The 24,863-nt window shown below is 53.2% G+C and overlaps 2 protein-coding genes across 6 annotated transcripts in view; one reads left to right on the top strand and one right to left on the bottom strand.

Annotated features, from left to right (window-relative positions):
- Nucleotides 1–10,245, top strand: part of PEPD (peptidase D) — a 105,478-nt gene extending 95,233 nt beyond the window's left edge. For all 3 annotated transcript variants that reach the window (XM_069458224.1, XM_069458223.1, XM_069458222.1), the window contains 3 exons: nucleotides 5,800–5,984; nucleotides 9,093–9,284; nucleotides 9,710–10,245. In XM_069458224.1, coding sequence (XP_069314325.1) covers nucleotides 5,800–5,984; nucleotides 9,093–9,284; nucleotides 9,710–9,847 — 515 coding nt within the window. In that variant the 3' untranslated portion in view covers nucleotides 9,848–10,245. The remainder of the gene's footprint in view (nucleotides 1–5,799; nucleotides 5,985–9,092; nucleotides 9,285–9,709) is intronic.
- Nucleotides 10,246–13,782: 3,537 nt separating this feature from the next.
- On the bottom strand, nucleotides 13,783–23,120 carry CEBPG (CCAAT enhancer binding protein gamma). Of its 3 annotated transcripts, XM_069458556.1 has the most exons (3): nucleotides 22,942–23,120; nucleotides 21,488–21,584; nucleotides 13,783–17,215 (listed from the first exon to the last, which is right to left on the bottom strand). In XM_069458556.1, the coding sequence occupies exons 2-3, from the start codon at nucleotides 21,488–21,490 to the stop codon at nucleotides 16,670–16,672; spliced, it is 549 nt and encodes a 182-aa protein (XP_069314657.1). In that variant the 5' UTR covers nucleotides 21,491–21,584; nucleotides 22,942–23,120; the 3' UTR covers nucleotides 13,783–16,669. The 3 variants fall into 3 exon arrangements, with proteins under 3 accessions (XP_069314657.1, XP_069314656.1, XP_069314655.1); XM_069458555.1 differs by lacking the exons at nucleotides 21,488–21,584; nucleotides 22,942–23,120 and adding an exon at nucleotides 22,493–22,535; XM_069458554.1 differs by lacking the exons at nucleotides 21,488–21,584; nucleotides 22,942–23,120 and adding an exon at nucleotides 18,250–18,335.
- Nucleotides 23,121–24,863: the final 1,743 nt, after the last annotated feature.

Here is a 24,863-nt window from a genome sequence, read left to right as displayed (position 1 = left end):
ACTGCGGGTGAGAGTTTCCTGCTCAGTTTTGAATACGTCTGACACGTAAATGGTCAGCGTGTCGGATCCTGCAGGTTTGGGCTGGTGACCGTGTCTGTAGGCGCAGCTCCTCTGCCGGGGGCCTCCAGGGCACAGCCTCTGAGGGGGGCCGGGGCCTCGCTGACACCCCCGTGCACGGGCCACCCTCACCACGCTCCCTGTCACGTGCCTCTCTGTGGCAGTGCCAGGAGTGGGCTTTGTCACCTGCATGACTGGAGCAGGCTGTCCCCTTTACCTTAAGCGATATCTTTGAGCATCCACAGGCAGTTGTGAAATACAGATGTCCAAGGAGTCAAAGCCCCAGGCTGGACGGGGCTGGTGCTGCCAGCAGTCGAAGCAGAGCTCAGCCGCCTGCGAGGGGCCCGGGCCCAGCCTGAGCCCGGTGGCCCCTGTGTCCCCGAACATCGTGCCGAGGAGCGCAGCAGTGCAGCGTGCAGTGGCCGGCTCTAGCCGGGAGCGTGGAGTGGACCCACCAGGCCCTGAGCCCGCCTTCGGGCCATGGGAGAGGATGGAGGATGGGCTGCCCCACTCCACACTGGACACGGGGCGGCAGGGCCGGGACGTTCGGCAGGTGGAGTTCTGGAAAGACGTCGTCCCACCGCTTGCCCTGTGCTGAGACTGGGGTGGCTGAGCCTGCTGGGGCCTGGGTGGCACCACCACAGTTGATGTCCTGGCCAGAAAGTGGCCATGTCCTGGCCAGAAAGTGGCCAGGCCCAGAGCACCACGTGGCAGGGAGAAGGAGCAGGGCCAGGGCCCAGCACTCTCCTGGTCTCCCGTCCTGTGGGGCAGGCGCAAGGCCTGAGCCCTCCCAGGCCGAGCCCTGCTGAGCTGGTCTCCGCAGACCCTGTGAAGCGGGTCCTCCCCCAGCCCCACGGCCACCCACGTCCGGGATTTTCCACCCAGCACAGACGGAGCCCACGCTGGGGTCCTGAGGAGCCCTTGTGTGAGGGGGTGGGGCAGAGCCCCCAGCAAGAACACCCCCCACCCTGCCATACTGTGCGACTGCGGCACTGGTGGTCCCCAAAGGCAGAGCCGGACCCCCTCTGGGTCACGCAGAGGGGCCCAGGTCACCCCCTGCCGTGTCCCGGCAGAAATGCCCCCGGTTTGTGGGTTCAGCTCCTGGGCCAAGACAAACACCCCACTGAGACTGCCGGACTGCTTCCTGTGACCTTCCAGGGAGGAAAAAGGACAAACAGGAAGTCACACAGTGATGCCCAGAGGAGAGGCAGGCGGTGACTATCGGAATATACACACCGTCCCAGTGGAGATGACCCCAGGGGGTTGAGGAATGTGGGCCGAGCCGGGCATGGAGCCGGAGGAGGAGCATCCTGCGGTCACTCAGACCTGCTGTCACTCAGAGACTGCGGAGAACCCCGCTAGTGTCTCCTGGGGACCTGTGGCCGGAGGGTGCCTTTGCTGGCTCTGCTTCCCTCCCAGCCGGGCCAGGGGCCGAGTCTCAGAGATGGCATGGGATGCAGGGGTGGAGCAGACGAAGGTGCAGCGACCGCATGTCAGCCCAGGCCGGGGTGCCTTCCGCAGGGCCGGGACAGGGAGGGCTGTCTGGCATGGGCACCGCACCCTCCCCCTGCGGGCTGCAGGATGGGGGGCTAGTTCCCCGGGGCGCTGGGCCAGGGCGTCGGGAGGCAGCCGCGCTTGCCTCGGCATCGAGGTGCCTGCAGCTCAGGCCGACGCTGCCCTGTCCTCATGCAGGGTGAGTGGGTCCCCAGAGGTTCTGGCAGCAGACAGGGTCTGCCCACCCCCGTGTAGGGTGGGGCGAGCTGGAGGCCCTCAGCCCCGGGCCAGCGCCGCCTGCCAGGCAGCCCGGGGGCCTGCCCTGGGACCCCAGCCCTGCGCTTCCCCCGTGCTTCCCCCCTGCACCCCCAGGGCCTGGCTTGCACAGCGTGAAGTGAGCTCTTTGTCTGGAAGTGGCCCTGAGGATGCAGCACGTGGGGCCCTCTGCTGCCTTCCCCGCTGGCTCCGGCCTGGGACCCCCCTGGGGCTGTCACACTCTGGGCAGGAGGCCTCGAGGTTGTGACGGCCGCTGGGGAGGCTCCAAGGAGCCCTGGATGCTGGGCTAGCAGGCCCCAGGCCTGTCGGGACAGGGCGCCACTGGAGGGGGCCAGGTGGGCACAGGAGACGTGCCGGTAACCAGGGGCTGCTCTGGGCGCATCCTGGGGCCTGGGCACTCTGAGCCCAGCAGTTTCCGTGGCAGACGAGGCGGCACTAACCCAGGGGCTCCCCTGCCCCTCTGGGGTCTGGGGACGCAGCGATGGCTGCAAGAGCGCTCCTGCTCACGCCAAGCACCTGCCACCTGCCAGGCGCGGGGCAGGGCACAGGCTCCGCCCTCTCAGGGGCCAGAGGCCACAGCCAGGCTGCGCCAGCTGGCTCTGCCGTGGAGGAGGAGCTCGCGGCAGGGGAAGGGAAGTCAGAGGAGGAGCCTCAGCTCAGGCCCACAGGAGGAACAGGAGGGGTGGCCCAGCTAAGGGGACAGAGATGCGTGCACGGGGAGCACCGGCTCTCAGCCTGAGAACCTGGGCTTTTTCCTCAGCTGGAACCGCCTGGTCTGCCCTGCTCTGAAGAGTTGGCCCCAGCTGTGTGCAGGATCCGGTGCAGGGGAGACTGAGCAGGGCCCTAGGAGAGAGCCTTCAGGGGAGCCAGGACGAGATTTGGGGCTTGCTGGAGGTGGGAGGGAGTGCAGGGCAGCTGATGCCGGCCCCTGCCACGTGCGTCCCGGTGTGGGCAGGCTCTGGGGGGGTGGTGCCTTCTGGGGGGACGGAGGGCTCTCCTGCGACTACAGGCTGCCCGGGTGGGAGGAGCCTGGCAGTTAGAGGGTGGGCCCAGGTTGTTGGGAGCCCCCAGGCGTATGCCCACCCCACCGTCCTAGCCCAAGGACAGTAACCTTCACACACTCCAGGGGCCCCCGCCCAGGCCGTGGGTGTCGTAACCACCATCCGGGCCAGACACTGGGGCCAAGTTGCTGGAGGTTTAATCACTGTCACAACCCTAACCACACACAGGCAGAAACTCCCGCTCCCAGCCAAGAGAGCTGTGCGCAAGGCCTTCCCCGAGGGTGCACAGGCGAGGAAGACCAGCGGCGCCATGGGGGCCGCCGGGGCCCACACGTCCGGGCAGGCGCCTGGCCGGCCCCCATGAGGGGCCACCACGGAGTGTGATTTATACCTGATTCCCACCCTCCGCTGAGGCCAGGCCAAGACCGCAGCTCCACGACTGAAATGAGCCAGGTTGGAAGGCAGGCTGCGCTTCCCGGGGCTCCCCTTGGCAGCCGGAAAAGGCCCGGTCCAAGAGAAGTGAGCTGGGCGGGGTGGGGGTCCGAGCCATGGCATGGGAGGTCCCCGGCTCTGTGCACCAGGCTGCTGGTGGTCGATTCTGCAGGCTGTTTGGGGGCGTTTGAGACACGAGCCTCGGGCGAGAGTGGACCCGAGGGGCACTCACCCTGTGCCAGGCCGGCGGGCGCCCTCGGGAAGTTGCCATTCTAGTGGGGAGATATGCTGAGAGCCGATCCGTCCGGGGGACAGCTTCGGGCCAAAAAGTGCAAGGAAAGAAACAATCTGGACAGTGGGGAGTGACGGGAAGGTGTCTCCCGGGAGGCGACGACTTATCTGTGCTAAGACCCCAGATGCGGCGTCACAGGCCAAGGCTGGCACAGGCAGCCGTGGACAGTTGGCACAGGGAGCCCCCGGTGTGCCTGGGGGACGCTGTGGAGGGAGGGCAGGTGGCCTGGGTCTGAGAGGAGGGTGGGAGTGGGGGCGGGGGCAGGCTGGCCTTCAGCCCTTTCTTTAAACACGAAGTTAGAAACCAGGCTCTGGCTGGTCCTAAGTGCCAGAGGAAGAGCGGCTGATGCCACCGTTGGGGGTGCTGCCCCCAGGAGGTGCTGGGGAGACGGCAGCCAGCTTGCTAGGGACAGCGTTGTGGCCGTTTGACAGAGGTGGCATCTGCCATGTGACTTGCCCAGGTCACATGGCAGGCGAGCGGGATTCCGGTTCCCCAGGTCTGCAATTCGGGGATGCCACCCCATCAGAGGAAACTCCCCACCCTGGCTCCGTCCCCGGGGGTGGGACTGGGCCAGCCAAGGGTGCTGTGTGTGCCCAGGACTGCCCCAGGCCTGCCCGGGCTCTCCCCCCAGACTGTGTTCTAGCCAGATGCCTGGGGAGCTGGGATCTGGGGAGACTCTCTCCCCCTCACCCCACCTCCCTCCCTCTCTCCACCCTCTACCTGTGTGTCTGTCTCGCTCTGTAGGTGGCTCTGTAGGTGTGTGTGCGACAGGTCTGGTGTTTCCCACCTCCCCTGCCTCCCTGAGGCCCTGGGTGGGGCACTGCCCTGTGACCCGGCCAGGTTACAGCCCCGCCGCCTGCTCAACGCCCTGCACCTCCAGCCAGCCCAAGGCCTCAACTGTGGGACGTGCATCTCTGGCAGGGGAGGGGCCCCAACGTTGGGGACTGGTGCCCAGTGCGTGTGTGAGGGACGATGGTCACTCCAGCGAGCCCATCATCCACTCTGTGCCAGCCACAGAGGCCCAGCGCCCCGAGCTTCAGGCTCCTAACTGGCTCTCACGACGCGGAGCCCCCCGGGCTCCCGTCTTGCAGCAGCGATTGCCAGTCACAGGGCCAGGTGCAGGCGGGTTCTAGCTCTGAGCCCAGGCGGGACATGGCAGGGAGGCCCTTGGGGCCAAGGTTGCTCCACCCCTTGGGAGTTCAGTGGGGCTGAATTGTGCCAGAAGGGTTGCAGGGCACCAGCTACTTCTCTGGCCGGAGCACTGCCAGTGCTAAGTGATAAGGGCCCTCACCCCACCCACCTGTCCAAGGGTCCCGGGGCCACAGGCCTTGGCCAGGACATGGCCCGTGCAGATACAGTGGGGTCAGGATGCTTCACCACCCTGGGGTCCTTTCTGGCGCTCAGGTGCTGAGTCCAGCGGTGGGGCTGGACGTGCTTGAGAGGGGCTGGAGCCCAGGGGCGGGCAGGGCACTCCCTGGTGCCAGCCAAGGCTCTGAGGGTAGCTCTCTCCACGTGTCCTATGTCACAGCCCCCAAGGCCCCACAGAGCCTTTGTGGGCCCCGGAAGCTCTGTGCTTGGGAGGCCCTCAACAGTGACCTTTGCCCCAGAAACGTGGGGCAAAGATGAGTGTGATTAGCAACTGGGCTCCCATGGGGACGGCTGTCGCTGTCGTGCTGTTAGCAGGCGGGGCCCCCAGACCCCTGCCAGCCGGCCAGCAAGGCTGTGCCAGCTGCACCTTTAGCACAGAAACCTTTGCTCCCACGGCGGCTCCAAGGGTGATTCACCCCCATTGTGGATGTGCAGGGACGCCCCTCCCCCAGCCAGAGCCTTCCCCCTGCCCCGGGGCAGCACACCCAGGCCAGAAGCTCTGAAGCAGGGTTTGGGCCCACCGAGGCCGCCCCACGTCTGCTCCTGGGGAGATTCGTGCTTCTCTCCTCCCGACACCCAGCGATCTGGGGCGGCTGTCCCGGCCCCAGCAGCACAGGCCACTCAGGGGTAGACGTACGGTGGGCTCGAGTAGACAGCGGACAGGAGCCTGCCCCTGAGGGCAGAATGAAAACACAGGAAGGGTCCCAGGTCCTGAGCCTGGGCTGGGAAAGCCCAGCACAGACGGCTGCCCTGGCCCCTCCTCTCAGGCCCTCCCGCCTCAGCCCGTGTGGGGCTTCATGTCCTCCCTGCCCTGGTCCTGTGGGCCCCAGCCGGGCTGGTGGCCTCCACGGCTCACTGCAGTCTCCCTTTGAGCCACAGGAGTCTGGTGGCCTGACATGCACCGACTGGCCGACCGCATCCACCTGGAGGAGCTGGCCCACATCGGCATCCTGAGCGGCAGCGTGGACGCCATGGTCCAAGCCCACCTGGGAGCAGTGTTCATGCCTCACGGGCTCGGCCACTTCCTGGGCATCGATGTGCACGACGTGGGAGGCTACCCACAGGTCAGTGTGGACGTGGCAGCCAGCGTGGCCTGCCTGTGGACTGTCTCCGAGCCTGGCCACCCCAGGGCACGGTGGGGCTCTGGGAGGCAGCTGGGGGTAGTGGGACAGGAGGGACGGGGTCCCCTGGCTCCCCGTGGCCTGAACAAGGCAAGGGTGGAGCCATGAGCTCTCCTCCTCTAGTGGCCGCCTCCACGGGACGTGGGCACAGAGGCGGGTGCCGTCTGCATGCAGGGCCCGGCTGTGGAGCCTGCCCAGAGGGCGGTAGAGGGTCAGTGCACAGCGCAGGGTGGGGGTCCCTGCAGGACGACAGAGCTGAAGCCACGTCTTCGTGACGGCGCCGCGCTGCACCCGCACGTCCTCCTGCCTCCGGCTTCGTTCTGACGGGTGGGGAGGCTCCCCAGGTGGCGACTGGCCCTGGCCGCTCACAAGCCTGGCAGCAGGCCCTCTCCCACGCTGCTGCGCCCGCTTCCTGCCAGGCCCCCGGCAGCACACCTGCGGCGCTGCAGCCTCCCCATCTCCAGGCACTGCTGGGACCCCTGGCAGGGGAGGGAGGCTCGGGGGGCATCTCCAGACAAGGCCCGCCCTGTCCTACCACCGGCCCTCAGAGGACCACCCAGCGGGTGCCGCAGGACCTGTGGGCAGCCCTACTGGGCAGGTGGCTGCGGCCTCCTGGGCCGGGCTGGTGGGGCGAGCCCGTCCCCGCCGCCTGGCCTGCTGCCCGCGTGCAGGGGGCCGATTGTGCAATCGGTGCACACCCTGGGGCCCCCCAGCCACTCAGCCAAGACGAGGCCTGGCCTCTCGGCTGCAGGGTATTTTGAAAGCACTCAGGACGATTGGGGGGGGGATTGCTCAAGAGAAGCATTATTATTCAATTATTTTTTCCTCAAGTGTAAACAGTTAAATTTGGAGAAACAAAATCAGTTTTAATTTCCTAATTTCTATTCATCCCATTGTGTGCAGGGAGCCAAGAGCAGGGCTTCCAGACATTGTTAGCTGAGGCTCGTTATTCATTAGTCGCCAAAGCACTTTTTTTTCACCAGAGAAAATTGGCAGCAAACTATTTTCATCTTTTCCAGTAAGCAGCCCTTTGTACTCAGAGTCTATTCTTCTGACAGATAAACATTGTAGAAAAAATATGGCTTTTCCTATAAAAGTCATTTGTTTTATTTGAGGCCTACAGACACATCTGGGTCTCCTCTGCTCACAGCCCAGTAAAAATCGAGGCCTTGTGCAGCCCTGTGCCCAGGCAGGGGTGGGTGAGGCTGGTGAGGGGAGACCCCCACCCCCAGCGAGGCTGCAGCTCCCGGGCCAGAGGGGCTCGGGGCTCCCGCTCTGCTCGGCCCAGCCCTCCGCCCCTCTCTCGGCCCTGCTCCCTGCCTGTCCCTGTCCTTGGTGGGACCCCAAGAGCTAACGCTCTGAAGGAGTAACTGCAGTCAGCGGGCAGGGGCAGGCATATCCTCTGTGCCCCCCAGGCTCCCTTCCAGTCTCCCCACCCCCAGTGTGAGCGGCCGTCCTGCCTCCCTGCCGCACACCAGCGAGTAGCTCGGCTGGGCCACAGTGACGGAGGTGTGACTGCAAAAGGAGAGACATGACTTTATCAGACCTTTGCTTTCACCAGGCGCCTGGCTTTGAGAGCCGTGGGGTGAAGAGAAGGGATGGGCATGTAGTATGAGAGAGGCGGGCAGAGAGAGGTCCCAGGAGCAGGGACATCCTGGAGCAAGGACCCTGGGACCCCCAGCTCCAACGAGCAGCACCTGGGCAGGAGACGGGCCCTGTGTTGCCCCAATAGCATCTCTCACCTGAGCTCAGGGACGGTCACTGCAGGTAAGGCCCTCGGCTGGGGCACCTTGCCTTCTCGCATCCCCTGCCCGCCTGCCTAGCCTCTAGATCGGTGGCCCAGATGAAAGTGTGGTGGGGGCAGGACCCCACTAGGCAGGTGTCTGTGCCCAGAGCATGACCCCGCGGGGGTCATGGTGCCTTGGCATCTCCTCGTCACCTCTCCCAGCTTGCTCACACCAGGTCAGGCTGGCTGTCCCTGCCCTGGTAGACTCACAGTCACAGCCCTTCCTGCTGTGCCCAGCCTTGGAGGCTGAGCCAGCCTGTTTTGGTTACCTTACTTGAACCACTAATTGAAGTCTGATGTTCTTGGCCCCCAAACAGTCAGAAATGACAGCTCCGTCTCCAACAGCTGGGCTTCCTGGGGGGAGCTGCCAGCAGGGAGGGCGAGCTCAGATCCTGACCAGAAAGGCTGCCTGCTGCCCACTCGCTCACAGGCCCCGGCCGCGGGCCACATGGGTGCCCAGGGCAGGCAGGGACTCTTCTGCCACTGTCCCAGCACCACCTGCCCTCAGCCCAGGCTGAGGCGCTGTCAGCTGTGCCTGTGTGAGTGGGCAGGCCCAGGCTGGCGAGCATGGCAGGGCGGGTGGGGGCAGCTGCCACTGTCGCTCATTCCTCCCCAGAGACGGGGGGCTGTTTCCCAGGGCTCAGCTGCAGGGCCAGGAGCCTCCTCTGGGAGCCACACTGCTAGGCCACGCACACAGAGGTACGTGTGCATTTGTGCAGTGCACACTGGTGCCAGCAGGCCCATCCTGACGACAGCACCTGTCCCTCTCCTTGGACAGTCACATGGAAAACCTGGGACTTGGCCTGGGGGAGCTGGGACCAGCACTTCTGGGCCTAGTTTCCACTTGAGCTGCCTGGAATGGGCTGGAAGGAAAGATGCAGCCCCCAAGTGGCCCACGGCCTCCTTAAGAGCTTTTTTGGCTTCAGTGGTTTGGCTTCTACCACCCCCTGGCCGGGAGAGGGGCCTGGGCGAGAGCGGCCACACTCGGCCAGCCCCACAGGCCTGTCTGGCCGCTTGCCCTGGGCGTGTGCACACGGGTGTCCACAGGGCTCCTGGAGGCAGCTCCAAGGGTAAGGCATGGCCAGGGACGCCCACAATCTGGGTATGTGCAGAGAGGAGCGCCTCATCTCATCGGAAGTGCCCGTGGCCCGGCACAGTGGGGCAGTGGGCTGGGAGCCCAGGGGGCTGCAGCTGCCCACACTGCCCACACTGCCCACCCGTGCCTGGAGCCTCAGTCAGGTCCCCGAGCTCTCCTCTCGTCCCAGGGCGTGGAGCGCATCGACGAGCCTGGCCTGCGCAGCCTGCGCACCGCGCGGCACCTGGCGCCGGGCATGGTGCTCACCGTGGAGCCCGGCATCTACTTCATCCACCACCTCCTGGACGAGGCCCTGGCCGACCCCGCCCGCGCCTGCTTCTTTAACCGCGAAGTCCTGCAGCGCTTCCGTGGCTTTGGCGGGGTGAGTGCCCCTGGGCCCCATGCTCTTGCTCCCGGAACATCTGCCACCCCACTGCAGCTGCTTGTCACCTTTGTCCCAGGACGGGGGGTGGGACAGTGGAAGGAGGGACAGTCTTGACCGCCTCACTAGAGAAGGGCCTGGCCTGCCCCTCCCACGATTGCCACCCGACAAGTGTCTCCCCCCCCAGTGGAAGTCATAGATTCTGCAAAACCCCTGCCCACCCTAGGGCTCCCGTCCACCTGGCAAGGACAGAGCGATCACGTGACAGGAGCAGATGGCCCTTCTATCCCAGGGAGCACGGTCCATTCCTCAGGAAGAGCTGCTCCCCCTCAGCGTTGGGGTCAGCCTGGAGCAGGTCTGCCCCTCTGTCCTCCTTGCACACGAGGCCAGTTCCGTAGTGGTGAGTGTCTCTCCGCCCGACCCAGGTGCGCATCGAGGAGGACGTCGTGGTGACCGACAGTGGCATGGAGCTGCTGACCTGCGTGCCCCGCACCGTGGATGAGATTGAAGCGTGCATGGCAGGCCGCGAGAAGGCCTCTACGCCCCTCTCTGGTCCCCAGTAGAGCCAGCTGGGAAGGCCCAGCGGGCCTGGGGCCTGGCCTTGCAGCCTCTCCTCACTGTGATTAGCCTGCGGACGGGCCTTCCGCCGGGGGAGACGGTGCTCAGAAATCAGATCCAGCATCCACATCTGATCACACCAAATACTGCTGTTTCCTAGGGAGGAAACACTCTTTTTTTAAAATTAACGTCCTGTAAGATCACACCCTTAATCTGTTGTGTACCTTGCTCAAATGACCATGACTTAAAATGCTGATCGAATATAACCCTGTTCTTTAGTAGCAACTAACATGTGTCTTGCTGTCATTTACATTCCTTTTCTCAGGAAAGATGCATTTCCAGTGTTTTCTCTCAAAAATCAATATGCAGAATGGAATTTACAATAAACAGTTTCCTAAAATGGCCCTTTGTGCTTGGTTCCCTCTTTCTTCCTCTTTTTCAGAGATGGGGTCTTACTATGTTGCCCAGGCTGGTCTCAAACTCCTGGCCTCAAGCAATCCTCCTGCCTCAGAGTGCTGAGATTTCGGGCGTGAGCCACCACACTTGGCCCCTCCTTATTGTTTCTCCCTTTCCAGATGACCCCTTGGGACCCGAGGACCCGGAAAGGATGGCTCACCTAGTGTTAGCTCCAAGAGTCCATTCCCACCAAACCTCTGCTGCTGCCTCAGACTGGCCTGGCGGAACAAGGGCAGAGTCCTTTCCCAGGAGCCCTGAGACTCCGCTGGGCTCCAATGTTACCCTGTCACTTGCTACAAGGCTTCCCAAGTGCAACAGGCATCAGAGCCACTGGGGCACTTGATAAAAGATTCCTGGAACACACTCTCAGACCTTCCGAATCAGAATCTCCAGGGTGATGCCCTGGGAATTGTGACTTGAACAAGCAGCCCTGAGATGCTCCTGACGCGCGAGTTTGAGAACCGCTCTCAGGCAGCACGGTTGTCCAGGGCCGTGCCGAGCTGCACCCCCAGTACCCGTGCAGCCAGAGGTCCGGGCTGGGGAGGGGGGGAGGCCCTGCAGAAAGATCTCAGGCACTCACACTGGCAGAGGTACCCTACACCAGGCCTTTGCACAGGTTAAAAGGCTAACCAGCAATGTAACAAGTCTCTTTGATACAGTTACTTAAAATTAGAGACTTGCAGAGATCCCTTGTCCTGGATTTCTTTTTCATGTGGGACAGCTAGCAAAGCTAGCATCCATCAGGTGACACTTCCAACCAAGCACCACGGCAAAGGAGAGCTTGCTCGCTCCTTCCATGTTTGTGGAGCCCCTTTGTGCTCCCAAAGTGCGAGCTCACCGACCAAACTCAACTCAGGCAGGAAGCCATCAGGGTCCAGCTATGCCTGTCCTTACCTCTGCTCGTCCCACAGTCCCCCAGAACTGCCCCATCCCTGGAGCTGGCTTCTAGAACTCTGTACACCTTCCAGGTTAACTCCTCACAGTGCTCTCAGCCAGGAGTTGCTGAGCCAAGGTGAAGAAAGGATGTCAGAGATGAAACCATGACAGGGTGGAAAACTCTGTAGCCCAAGCTAGACATTTTGAGAAGTCACTGAAGAATTTAGTACAAATTGTTTTTTTCCTATGGAAATAACACAAAAGTGCTTATGATGTGGTCACATTAAAATAAAAGCCAAATTCAGTTCCAAATCATTTATCTTATTTGCTTCTTAGATGTATAACATCCATTCTTTAAGGTTTTCTGCTGGCACAGATACATTTCCTAAGTTACCCATTTGCGGCACTGACCAGCATGACCGCCGAGTGTGGGGGAAGCTCGCCAAGCACTTCTCCACCTGCTGCCCCGTGACGGGCACATTCTGATGAACAGCGTTTGCATTTCCCCCACTTATGGGATAAAACCAAACTGAGCTTGAGACTCTGAATGGACAGTTTAATTTTGTTAATTAAGAAACACAGATGAGTATACCAGACATCTTTCTCCTTTCTCCTCTTCAGATGCTCTGTACCAAAGCAGCCCGTTTCACATGAACGTCTTCTCTGATTATCGAGCAAGGAGAAATCTCAGCAGCTGAACAACTCTGTCCGGGAGGCACACCAGGACACAGACGTAGCACATCTAGCCTGGGCCAGCAGGTCAAACGCACAGGTTTCAGGTGGCCAGCAGTGGCTACCTACTCTACCCTGTGTTCCTGAGCATGTGTCCAACTGTCTCCTCCAGCCTCTGCAGAAATTTGTGTTGCTTGAAAAATGCATCAGAGACCCTCCCAGAAAGCTGTAGTTCTAAAACCCTTCCCAAAACTCTGGGAGGCTCTAGGTATTCATTCAATACCTAACTGAGCATCTACTCTGTGCCAGTGCAGTATAAAACCACGAAGCCTCCTCTCAGAGCCCGCAGCCTCTTAAGAGAGGCTTCACCTTAAGCAAACACGCACAAATACCGTCTCCAACACTGAAAAGTGCCACGATGCAAAGAGGACCGGCCCCGTGTAGAAAGCCAGAGGCTAAGACAGGAAGGGCTGAGTGAGAAGCTAGAGGAGATGGTGCTGTGTTCCAGACACTAAGAAGCTGGGAAGAGCCCTGGCGCCAAAGCAGAGTAATGCAGGAGAATGGAGGGAATGCAGATGACACGACGAATCGGAGCCATGTCACCGGGACACTGGGTTTCCCCGAGCGCAATGGAGACCAACAGAATGGTCTGGGGCACATGCAACTGCCCAGGAAGCCCAGCGCGGAGCCAGTCACCGAGTACAGATGAGAGAGGAGGAAGGCTCGGCGCAGGGGGTGATGAGGGCAGGTGAAGCAGCCAGGTTCCAGATACATTTAGGAAGCAGAACTGAAAGGTGGTGACGTGGAAAAGCAGCAGGCTCTCACAGCTACGTCCAAGGGAGTGGCAGCGCTGGTGTTCCGGCCGCGAAGCGTGTAACGCGTGACCGCCTCACTGACAGCTCCATTCTTTTCCAAGTCCAATTCTACAACCCCAGTTTTTCTCAATGCCGCTACGTAACTTTCAGGCCTAGAGCTCTGTGAGGAGTCTGGATGTTGCAGTAAAAGAATTTCCAGGCGTTGGTGTCCTCCTCTGAGTGCATGTAAAATGCTCTGAACTCTTCGGGTACACACATGCAGTGAAACAGCAGTCGTCTAAAACTGCTTTCATTAAAAAAGACCTGGCGCCTTCACAAAGAAATACTCTCTCTGTAAAATTCCCCAAGGCAAGTTACCGGATTCTAAATTATAACTAATTCATAAAAACGAAATGGGATATACTAACCATAGAAATAACCACTATACTACAATTTTCATTAGGATGCCACAAGTAGACATTTACTTCCCAAGACATGAAAATAACTGAAGGATCATAGAAGAAAAATATCTAAATGGCATCTTCTCCTGAAACACTTCAAATCAGCTTACTGGACCCACGATCTTTACGAAATCGGCAAAGTCACTTCTACAATATACGGCGTCACGTAAATGACAATGATGAACACACGTACTACAAAACTGCAGTTAGGGGCAAGGCCTTACTTTACATTCTTGACTGTCCGTCTCAAAACCTAACACTTTCTCACCACTCTGTAAACGGAAACCAGGCTCTGAGACACTGAGTGACCAAGCAGACCCTATTTGTCACTGTCCCTATCCTAGCACACATTTTTAGATTAGACCAAGTGACTGAACTATAACTAAAGATGTATCCCATGTTCAGAGAAAACTATTTCTCGATCCACTAAGGGAAATTGGGGAAATCTAAACTTGGACAAAAGTACCTCTTCTCATACCTCCCCCCCCACCCCCCCCACGCACCCCTGCGCCCCAGACTGGGAACAGGACAACAGCGTGGCACCTGCCTGCTCCTCAGAGCTGTTTACCATTTGGATGGCTTTTTGGTATCTAATATAAAGAAACCCACAGTGAAATACAGTCATTGTTCCAAAGGTTTTATTTTAAATTCATTGAAAGAAATAAAATTATATTTAAAAAAATAGAGTAATCTCACAAACTGAGGAAAGCCAGGAACAAAAAGAACAAGTTAGTACTTTTTCCTGAGAGGCAGATCTAAACAGCTGTAGAATGGACTTTCTCCTTCCTAGCTGTTGTCAAACAAAAAAAACTTCCTATTTCTAAGGCATCAAAAAGCACTGTGAGTGCTAAATGGGTCTTCAGGTACAAAGTTACAAGCCCTCTAATGAGGATTAAGAAACATCAAAAGCTGCTACAACTTCCTTTCTTTTAAATATCAAATATTAAATTGTACATACTTCTACTTTTTCATGTAAATTTGAGAATTTCACACTCATGACCTGAACTTCAAAACTCTGGTCAAATTTTATGAAAATCTTACTATTGCTTAGTAAGAACGTCCAAAGCATCCCAGTAACCGACAGGGACCAGCAGCAGGAAGAACTGCTTTGCTTTCGCCATCTGCAGCCAAACCAGCCCAAAGCACCCATCCCAGGAGACTCAGATGCAGCTAGAAATTTATATTAAAGCCTAATTCCTAAACCACTGAGTCTGCCTGCAAAGGCAGATCAAATCCTAATAGTTCATAGGTAACACACAGAACAAAACACAACAGTCACTTCACAATTCCCAAAGCCCTAAACTTACTCATTCCCCATACTTGGTTTCCCCTCAATTTTATACTGATAAAAATCTATAAAACTAAAAACTTTCATTCCCAACCACTTCAGTAAGATAGTCAAGACAATGGTTAACATTTTTGTTCTATGCATGATTGCTTGCTTGTGCTAAAAGTTTTGATTTGCATAGGTAATAGGAAAAGCTTTAATCGATTTTTCCAGAAGTTCTTGTGTTCTGATTTGAAATAGAGTGCACACCCCTGATGATTCCCAAAAGCTTCTTTTTCAAGATACTTAAGTGAATTCATATAATTGGTAACCATAAATTCCATGGGGACTTCAATTTCTGAAAAATATTTTTTAATAAATAAGAGATTAAAATGTCTGTCGCACCTACTATAGGTGCTTAAAGATTCAAGGGACCTGACTGTATCTCCAATTCAGTTAATTACATAACATCAATCAGCTGTTAAAGATCAGCAGGATTCTGTGGGTATGTCCTAGTTAGTTATTCAAAACATCTAGCGATCCTTATGAGTAGATCAATATTCCAACCAAAGTAAACTGGTGTTGGACCCTAATAAAAACCTCCATCCTGTTTCTCGGCTCTACAGGGAGTTACATTCAGAAGGGCCTTGGGACCCTAACAATGGCTTGGCTGAGTTGCAGGGCACTATGATGTCTTCCCCTGCCCAGGAGAGAACAGCACAGTCGGCGCTCTTCCACTAGCCCAAGGGTGCAACTTGAGTTACATTCTGGTTACATTATCTCAAGTCCTACTATAGAACAGCAATGTGGCCCAAAATGACCAAATGAGATACCTGGTAACACAAACTTTTTAATCAGATACGATTCAAGTCTCCTCACCAGCCTAGGCACAAAGAAATACACAAAAGCCAACAAATTTGAACTAGAATTGTGCCACAAAAAGGGGGAAAAGTTGACAATCTAAACTACCAACATTAATATAAGCCAGACTCTAGAGATCCCCTACGTTAGTGACTGCCATGTTCTAGTCTCGACAAAAATGTCAAAATCCTGAGTTTTATCAGCATTTTCTTTCTAAAATAATTTACAGACATAAAAGCATACAAATGAATAAGCAGAAGCAGTGGTATATAAAGTCTAGAAGAACAGTCCACTAACCAGAAAAAGAAATGTAACAAAAACAATATAAAAAGATGTATTTAAGTGAAATAAATTAAAGGTTAAAACCTTACACTTTCAAGTTTTCTTAGACAATAATTTTGGGAGATGGCATGGAGTTGATACATTTTTCTAATAATCGCTTGCCTAAGATCAAACACCAAAATGATCCTTCACAAGAAATTTTTGCCTTTAAAGCTCACAGCCCCATGGCAGTTATTTTGAACACAAGAGAAACTACATGCTGAATTGATATTCCAAATCCTAATAAGTAGCATGTGTCATCAAACTGTTAAGACATTTTGTTTACTAAATTGACTGTCAAAATGTTATTCAAAAAAATGCTTATTTTACTACCATCTGCAGAAACTCAAATTCTGGTACACAAGTTTCTCTAAATCACTGAGTTTTTTTAGGACAGAATGATGCCAATCTAATAACCTAAATACATAATTCTAATATGCTTACTTTTATTTTTTAATAAAACCTATTTTCTTCCTAAATGTTATTTGTATTTTTAAATCAATTGGTTGCACCCTGCCTTTAAGATGCGATGGGGTTTAACTGCCATCACAATTCAAAAACGTGTACTTGTTGGGGAAAACAGTCCTAATTATGCCAAAACAAAGTTTATGCTATACATAAAATCACTCCAAATTGCAAAGTGATTGGTTTCTATAGCTCTAAGGATTTATAATACATAATTTAGAATGAAATCACAAATCAATTAACACAGATGGCATTCTTTAATCCAATTGACCATATCCGCTGAAGCCAAGAACCTTCTGTACAACCTGCCAGTTTCCCATTCCTTTTTGCCAACTTAAAAAAGAAGAATTTCTTGGGAAGTCAAGATTTATTACGAACATCAACAAGGTGCCAGGATATTTTTTGTTTACCATATACCTTTAAAATGTTTGTTTTTTTGATCCCCACAAAAATCCCTATCATTTAAAACCAGGTATTTGAATTACACGGCTAACATTTTTAGCTAATCAACTCTTCAGCGCTGACCCTAGAAAATAACCTCCAATGGATCTTTGAGTAATGGAACAAGACAACTGTCAGCCGCTGATGCAAGTGTGTAGGGGTCACACCTTCAACGTTCCAGCCACAAGCTGCGAAGTCTGGAAAGGGTAAGGTCTACTGGCCTGCACTATCAGAATCTGTTGTATTCTCAGTGCTAATGGGCTGCACGTTGTCTGCAAGGTTGTGTGCGTGCTCAAGAAACAAATCTTTTAATACACTTAATTCCTTAGTCAGCAACTTAATTTTTGCTTCCAACCGTTCATTCTCTTCTTTGAGCTGATTCACTCTTTGCAGTGTATCCTGTGCTTTCTGCTTGCTTTTCAAGCGGCTCTTTTTCACAGCCATGTTGTTCCTCTCTCGGCGCTGCCGATACTCATCACTGTTCCGATCCATGGGCGAACTCTTTTTGCTTTGCTTGCTGGGAGCCGCGGCTTTGCCTCCTCCCCCAGGGCCAGCAGGCACCAGCTGAGGGACCTGCTGTAGGCCACTGGCATGTGCCTGGGTATGAATAACACTTATTCCATTCACTCCTGGAGCACTGTTCTGCTGTGATATCTTGCTCATTTGGGCACTCTCCCTTGCCAACACAGAACACGTAGAAATGAGGACAAGGTGATCAATGGTTTCCACGCTAAACTGCCAAAAAATCTTCACATGTACCTAGTTAAAAAATAAATTGTATTAAGATATTTGAAATGACAGGATCAAATAAAATTAAACTTGCATGTACCTAACAGCAGACCAACACTAATTGATTATGCTGAGAAAAGTTTACAGCAACTGCCAACTGTTCCAATGTTTCAGAAGTCTAAAGCATTTATTGTAGAAAGGTAAGTTAGTACAGAAGCACCATAAGGCTAAACTCAGCCCACCTGAATCCCTAAGGGTACTACCCACCTGCGATTGTTATCAAAAAAGGGAGGAAAAACAAAAGACTACCACTAATTAGGTAGCAGTTAGAACTAACAGCACCTGACGATCTGCCAGGAAGAAATTTGAGATGTTTGGGTTACACATGGAAAAGCTGAATTCAATTGTGACAGAAAAGACACCTGCATTCATGAAGAGGGGGAGCTGGGGGAGTGTCACTTTTGGTCCAAGTCAAAACAGAATGCTGGCGTGGCATGGAGTGCCCAGTCTCCAATATTTACGAGGAATAGCACACTACCGTCTCCGCAGGTTTCTTTTCCAATACACGGAGGGGGTCATCAAGAACTTGAGTTTTCTCCCAGAGCTTTCTTTATGGGATTATTTTGAAAAGGTGGTTTTCACTTATTTTTATTTTTTAAATGACCTCAAATGATAGTACCATAGTTTACTGAAATTTACTTTATTGTTTCTTGGATTTAGGAGCTCTGAGACCCAATTTGCTCCCCCATCCCACCATGCTTCCAATAGTGTTTTTTTCTTCTTGACATAATAAAGCATCTAAACACTCAACCTGAAACCACAAGGAAGGAAACAAAAAGGCATCCCAGTAATTAAGTGCTAGGACTCGGGCTGGACAAAGGGACGGAGCAGCTGCAGCGCTTCACACTGCAGAATGAGCTCAGAAGATACGCCAGCGCTGAAGATCACTGTGCCGCTGCCTGCGGAAGTGAGGTCACAGTGTCAAGAACTAGTCACATTTGGGTTGCGATGAATCCAACCAAGTCCCCACAGCTGCCCACACTGTAAGAAGTGTAAACGCATACCTTGCCTATCACGTGGCCACCTCAAGACAAGCTGGTCAAGCTGACTGAACCGTGTCCACCGAGAAGTCATAGCGCTCTTGGAAATTTAGAAAGCAGTGTTATGAATCATAAATCTATCCTGTTCTCTTGTCACAAAACTGTTAAAACTACATCAGTGGGAAAAATCTGGAGTCAAAATTATGAAATGCCCCAATTGAGTAAATCTCACAGTTATTAAGAAAAGCTGTTAATAAACACCAGTAGCTTCACCCAAACCTTAGCCAGGCAATTCTGTACAAACACTGTTTATTGGTCTGCTTTGTAAAAAATCTTTACTTTAAAAAGTCCATGTACCATTACTTTTAATTGCTTTAAAAGCCACACAGCCAGCCCTGAGCGTGTGGGTCCTCTGTTCTCACTCCAGTACTGAGACAGAAAGCTCCTGTCCAAACCAAGAGTATCTACTTCAAGCCTATCTTCAGTAATGGACATTTCACAATTTCCCTTGATAATTATGCTGCCTAATTTTTCTTCTAGTTAAAAAGTGGCTGTTCAGTATGAACACCCTTACTGCCACCTAACACTAGTGCTTATCTATTTGGTGTAAAGTAAATATAAGTGTTTTACTCAATATTTAAGAACTTGTTTAACACCTCTCCTGGGACTGTCTTAACAATCCTAGCACTCTGGGAGGCCGAGGTGGGCGGATCGTTTGAGCTCAGGAGTTCGAGACCAGCCTGAGCAAGAGCGAGACCCCACCTCTACTAAAAATAGAAAGAAATTATATGGACAGCTAAAAATATATATAGAAAAAATTAGCCGGGCATGGTGGCGCATGCCTGTAGTCCCAGCTACTCGGGAGGCTGAGGCAGAAGGATCGCTTGAGCCCAGGAGTTTGAGGTTGCTGTGAGCTAGGCTGACGCCACGGCACTCACTCTAGCCTGGGCAACAGAGTGAGACTCTGTCTCAAAAAAAAAAAAAAAAAAAACAATCATGATCATGCTCATCTTATTTATCTATTTTTTTATTTTTCATACGTCAATTGTAATTTTAGTCTCTAAAGCTAATTTCTATACTCAACTATGGTCATGCTCAGAGACAGCAGTGATCAAAGCAGCACAGACTTGGAACCAGGTCAACTCCTGGGCTCTGGCTGCTCCTATTTCAGTTTGGACAAACCCCTTGACTTCCGTGGGCTTGATTTCCCCATCTGCAAATGAAGGATGTGGAATGGCAAGAGACCTTCCAACTGACAGTGACCATGACCTTCAGTCACTAAGAACTCTAATTCATCACAGGCTCCAAGTTCAGGGATGTACAATGCCTGTTTCTGTACCCAAAGATACAGGAATAGGGAAGGGCTCTTTGACCTCAGTCTGACTCACCTTGCCAAGGTACTAGGCTGAACATCGTAGGCAAGGTTTTGAAAGTGAGCCCTTTGGCTTAAAAACCAAGAGTATATTCACTGAACCTACAACTGGTAAAAATTTAAGACAAACTTAGAGATAGTAAAAATAAGTCCAAGAACATTAAAAAAAAAAAAAGTTCTTCAACCATATACAAGCCAAAAAAATAGCTCTTAAAGTGAAAATTAACCAAGTTATGGGACTCAAAGAGCTAAGTGGTCTAAAAGACTTAACTTCAAACAGATTATCTATTTTGTTTTTAAACTAGAAAAGACACTCTCATTTATGCTTTTGTTCCTTCCACAAACATTTATTGAGCACCTACAACAGGCAAAAAATAAGTTTCTTTCAAATGTGGATACTCAACCGTAAATGAAAGTCTGGCTCCTATGTGGACAAACACTATTCCAAAGTTCAGTCTGCAGGAAGCAGGGCGGCGCCTCGTTTCCTCGCATGTGAATCATTCAAGTAGGAAAGGGTAGGAAAACTGCAGAGCAGTAGTTCTCAAAGTGTGGTCCCTGGAGGCGCATCACCATCATTTGGCAACTTTGTAGAAGTGCAAATTCTCAGGTTGCCCCAGACCCAAATCATCTAGGAACCGGACTGAGCAATGCTGTTTTAGGGACCTCCAAGTCATTTTGACACTGAAATCTGACAGTCACTGCTGTCGATTAACAATGGATCTTAAAAACACTGGACTAAATGGGTAACAGGTTTTTTAAAATTCAAACTTTCAATTCAAGTAATGTCCATTCAAAACACTGAAAGCTCAGAATGTTAGGATGAGTAAAACAAAATCGAATTTTTCTCAAGTTTCACTTGGGAAAATAAACCTGACAAGAATTATCCTAACCCTTTTGTCACTTTTTTCCCACATACCTAGAACCAGATAGTCCTCCCCTTGCCCTTCAAAATAAATTTTTCACTCGATTTCCTCAGTGAAGGTCAACACTTAAAAATATTCGTAGATGTTTCTCCCTTGCCCCAAATCTGTCCAGTCACTGGGATCTGACAATTCTACCTAAAACCACAAAAAAAAAAAAAAAAAAAAAAAAAAGAAGAAAAAACATCTCACATCTACCATTCCTCTCCATCCCGATGCCACAGAAATCACCTGAGGCCACCATCTCTCAGGGTACTAGTCTCTGGGTTAGCAGCCTTCCTCCAACCACGGTCTCCAGAGCAAAGTAACACTCAAACCTGAGTGTCACACCCTCCACCTCTGGCACCAGTCAGTCTACAGGATCAAATCCAAGGTCCTGACCTCTCCAGCGCCTGCTCCCTCACCCTCCACACCTCAGCAACAATAAACCACTATTAGACTCCTCAATGGTCTGTGCTTTCTCTTCAGTACAATTTGTTCCCCCAGTTTCTCAACTTCAGCTCTACAGTGTGGCTCCCTGTAGACTAAGCCAGAGGCAGGACTCTGTTCATCTTCACACGCCCAGCATCTAGTGCAGGGTCCCTGAAGCGGGATGTACCCACCTTCAGGGAGTGGCACACAAGGGGTCCACTGAGGTATGAGAAGAAAATGTATGTTTGTCTTTTTTAATGTCATCTTTCTAATCTACTTTGGTGTGATTTACAACAAACACACAAAACGAACAGATTGTAAATATACATCTATTAGGAGCTCAGGCTCATTTGTTCTTCTTTTTACTGATAGGGCCAGGAAGCCAGTAAGGCAGGAGACCAGTGTACCTACCAATATAAGAACCCACTGAACCACCCTCCCAAGAATACACAATCAACCTGGAACTGTGGCCACCTGTATTTACCAATACTGTTTGCAGGTGAGGCAATCGCAGCCGGTAAGCCCCATGAGGTCCTACTTGTCTTTACCAGGGGCTCACCATGGGATGTTTAATTCCCCAGGGATGAAACCACTTCTCCAAGATCAGAACACCTTGCAGACAGCCATGATGTGCTCTTGAGAATTTAAAGGATACTCTGAAAAAAAAATGAAGTTTTGTTTCCACCTAATTTTTTAAGGCAGGTATTATTAATTAAAAATAATTGAACCAGCCAAGTGTGCCCACCAGAAGCAGGAATCAAGAAATTAAAACATGCTTCAGCTCACTAGCATCCTGTAATTATTTAAACTTGTTTACAGTTTTTCCAGAAACAAAATCAACCTTATGAATAGTTTATCTCAAATACTACTCAAGTGGTAATAGCAGACCAGACCTTAACTTAGAACACCAAGAACTTTTGGATGCAGAATTTCTTAGTAAAGCAAACCCTTACAGTATTTTATTTCAAAATTTGCCCTGGGAGTCACATTTCTTTGGCAGAGAGGTCTCTGCGTTAAATGACAATCTATTCAAATAAGAATTCAACCGAGTGTAGGTTCGGAGGCAGAACTACCAATTTTTGTGTCACCCACCAATGTTAAAACCTTTCTAAAACTGACACATTCAAAGATGCCAGTTTACAGTATAAACCTCAAACAAAAGGAAAACCAAACGCTTAATTAAACCTTCCAAACAACAGCCACATGTTCGCTCGCGTGGAAGAACACACTCTCCTTCCCCTCAACATGCATTTCCATCCTCTGCACCCGGACACCTCTACAGGCTGTTTTCCTTGCTTCCTTCCCTCCAACCATGCTAACCAAGTGCTTCATTTCTTGCACTTCTCTTTCTGTTCGACTTGTGGCTGTTGCACGTTCACCTAAACTATGTTGAACAGTGAACTGCAGGATATTCAAATATCCCCGTAAATAAGCAAAAGATTCTTTGGTAGAGTTATGCATTTAAAAATCAACTGCTTTCCCTGACTACTCTGTCGCTTTACTGGCTTCTGGACAGAATTCTAGACCACCGCAGACTGAGCCGTCTGAGAAAGACAGGAAATACCTTCTGTGGCACTAAAGATACCGTCCACCTTCTCCTATTCTGGGGACACCCTCATCCCCAGGGGCCAATACGAGCCTGCCTTGTCACACTGCTCGTTTCGCAAACAGAGCACCGGGCTCTGCACGGGGCACGCCTCGCCCCCCAGCCCGGCCCCCCGTCCGCCGCGCTCCGGGCCGGCAGCCAGGGCCGCCGCGGGGAGCGGGGGTCGGCGGGCGGCGCCGCGACGCTGGGCCGCGGCCAGGGATGAGCTCAGCGGCCCCGCCGGGTGTTGCCGGCAGGTTGCATCAGACGCCGCGCGGGGCCGCCGCCTGCGCTTGGAGGGGCCTTCCCAGCCGGCCGGCCGCCTCGGACCGGGCCGAGTCTCCTCACGCCGGGCCCGCGCCCACGCGAGCGGCCGGCTCTGCCGCGGCCTCCTTCTCCTTCCCAGCGCCCGCCCGTGGCCTCCTCACCTGCGCCTCCGGCCCGCCCGCCCCCAGGCGGCCTCCACTCCGAGCAGCCCCGCGCGGCGCGGCCCGACCCGACACAGGCCTCGCAGCCCGCGAGCCAGCGAGGAGGAGCGATGGTTACGAAACCGACAGCCTCCGCCCGTTCCGCCGCCGCGGCCACCGGCTTCCCCTCCTTGCCGGGACCGCGCGCGCCGCCGCCGCCGCCGCCACGACCAATGGGAGCGCTGGGATATGGGCGACGCAGCTTCCCCTCGTGACGGGCAGCCCCGCTGGCCAATCGCGAGCCGTCTGGCTGTGGGGGGCGGGCGCGCGGCGGGGGCGTTGGCCATGGCGCGGCGGGGCTGGCGGGCGTGGCGGGCGTGGCGGGCGCTGGCGGCGGCTTGTTGCACCGCCCGGCCCGAGCTCCTTCGGCTGCCCCCGCGGGGCCGCCGGGTGCTGCGGGCGGCTCGTGGCGAGAAAAATTTGGTCCGAGTCGGAGGCTGAAAGAACCATCACTTTGTGAAGGCCGCACCTGCCTTTGGAAAACGGCATTTTCTGAGGTGGTTTCGAATCACCGGCTACTGTTCTGGCTCCACCCCGTCCTCGGCGGCCGGGAAGGCCATTGCAGATGTTGTCACTGAAAACGAACGAAGCCAAATTTGTCCAACGTAGGATTTAGCATCGGTGTCACGTTTGCGAAGGCTGCAGACGGTGGCTCGTTTTTGGGTGAAATGACTTGAATTTCCCAAATCGATTCCCTGTGGCGTCTTCCAGGTGCAGAGGCCATGCCTGAAAAGTGAATAGCAACCCGGGGTGACTTACCTAAGACAGCTCACCCAGGACCCGAACCGGGAAGCAGCGCTGGGTGGAGGGCAGAGGACGCCTGGGAGGTTTGATGGCTTCCTCCTGGGCAGTTCTTACCGTTCAAAAAATAGAGCCTTTAAAAGAGGAAACGTTTCTTCATCGCTGGTGGAACCAGCTCTCCCCATTAAGACTGTTTCTAAGACTATTTCGAGGAATCAGTAAAAGGTGATAAAGCAAGAAATAAAAATTAAAGTAAAAGGAGCTACAGCTAAAAGTGAACAATGATAACCACAGATGCACACTTGAGAAAATGACATGTCATCAAAACCTGTTGTCCTTGACTTTGTCAGTATTCTGAGCTGAAATTTCTTTGATCAAGATTTTAGCACTGTCAAAATTGGATTACGTTTTGTTGCTCACAAAATCATAATTTTACCCTAAATATTCCCTAATCACTTAAAAATTTTAGGAAAAAAACCACATACAGGTATATTCGGTTATCCTCTGGTTTGCTAACTGCTCTTCCAAGGTGCTTCAGCGTTCTGTGTGTCTGGGCAGGCTTTCCACACCCAGCAGGTCTAGTCATAAATGCCCAAGAGATGGGTGTTTAGTTCCACCTCAGCTACCAGCTGGTAATTCTTTCTTCTACTCAGTTTACAAATATATATTTGTGCCAACTATGTGCCAAGCTGTGGGCTAAGTGCTGGGTATTCAGCAATGAACAGGAAAAATACAGTCCCTGGCCATGTGGAGTTTACACTTAGAGCCAGGGAGGCAGACATTCAGTAATTACCCCATTTTTTCAGTTGCCATTTTCATAGATAGTACAAGAAGGAAATACAAGATGCCATGAGAGATTATAAGAAGGGAACCAGACCTAGTGTACTGAGTCAGGGAAGACCTGAAAGATGGGTAGGAGTTGACTAGGCAGCACAGAGAAGTGGATGCCAGTCAGAGGGAATGTCTTGTCAAAAGGTCCTGTGATAGTAGAAATTTAAGGCCAAGGTGGCTGAAGTAGGAGGCCCCAGTGGAGACCAATAAGATTGGCAGGGCCATATGGGCCCAAGAAGGGTTCAGATTTTCACCCTAAGTGATGGGAACCTTCAGAAAGGTTTGCTCTCACTGTAAGGAAATGAGAGCTT

Source organism: Eulemur rufifrons, chromosome 24, assembly GCF_041146395.1.
Source record: "Eulemur rufifrons isolate Redbay chromosome 24, OSU_ERuf_1, whole genome shotgun sequence".
NCBI classification, from domain to species: domain Eukaryota; kingdom Metazoa; phylum Chordata; class Mammalia; order Primates; family Lemuridae; genus Eulemur; species Eulemur rufifrons.
Note: the sequence above shows the minus strand (reverse complement) of the source record. Positions and strands in the feature narration are given on the sequence as shown.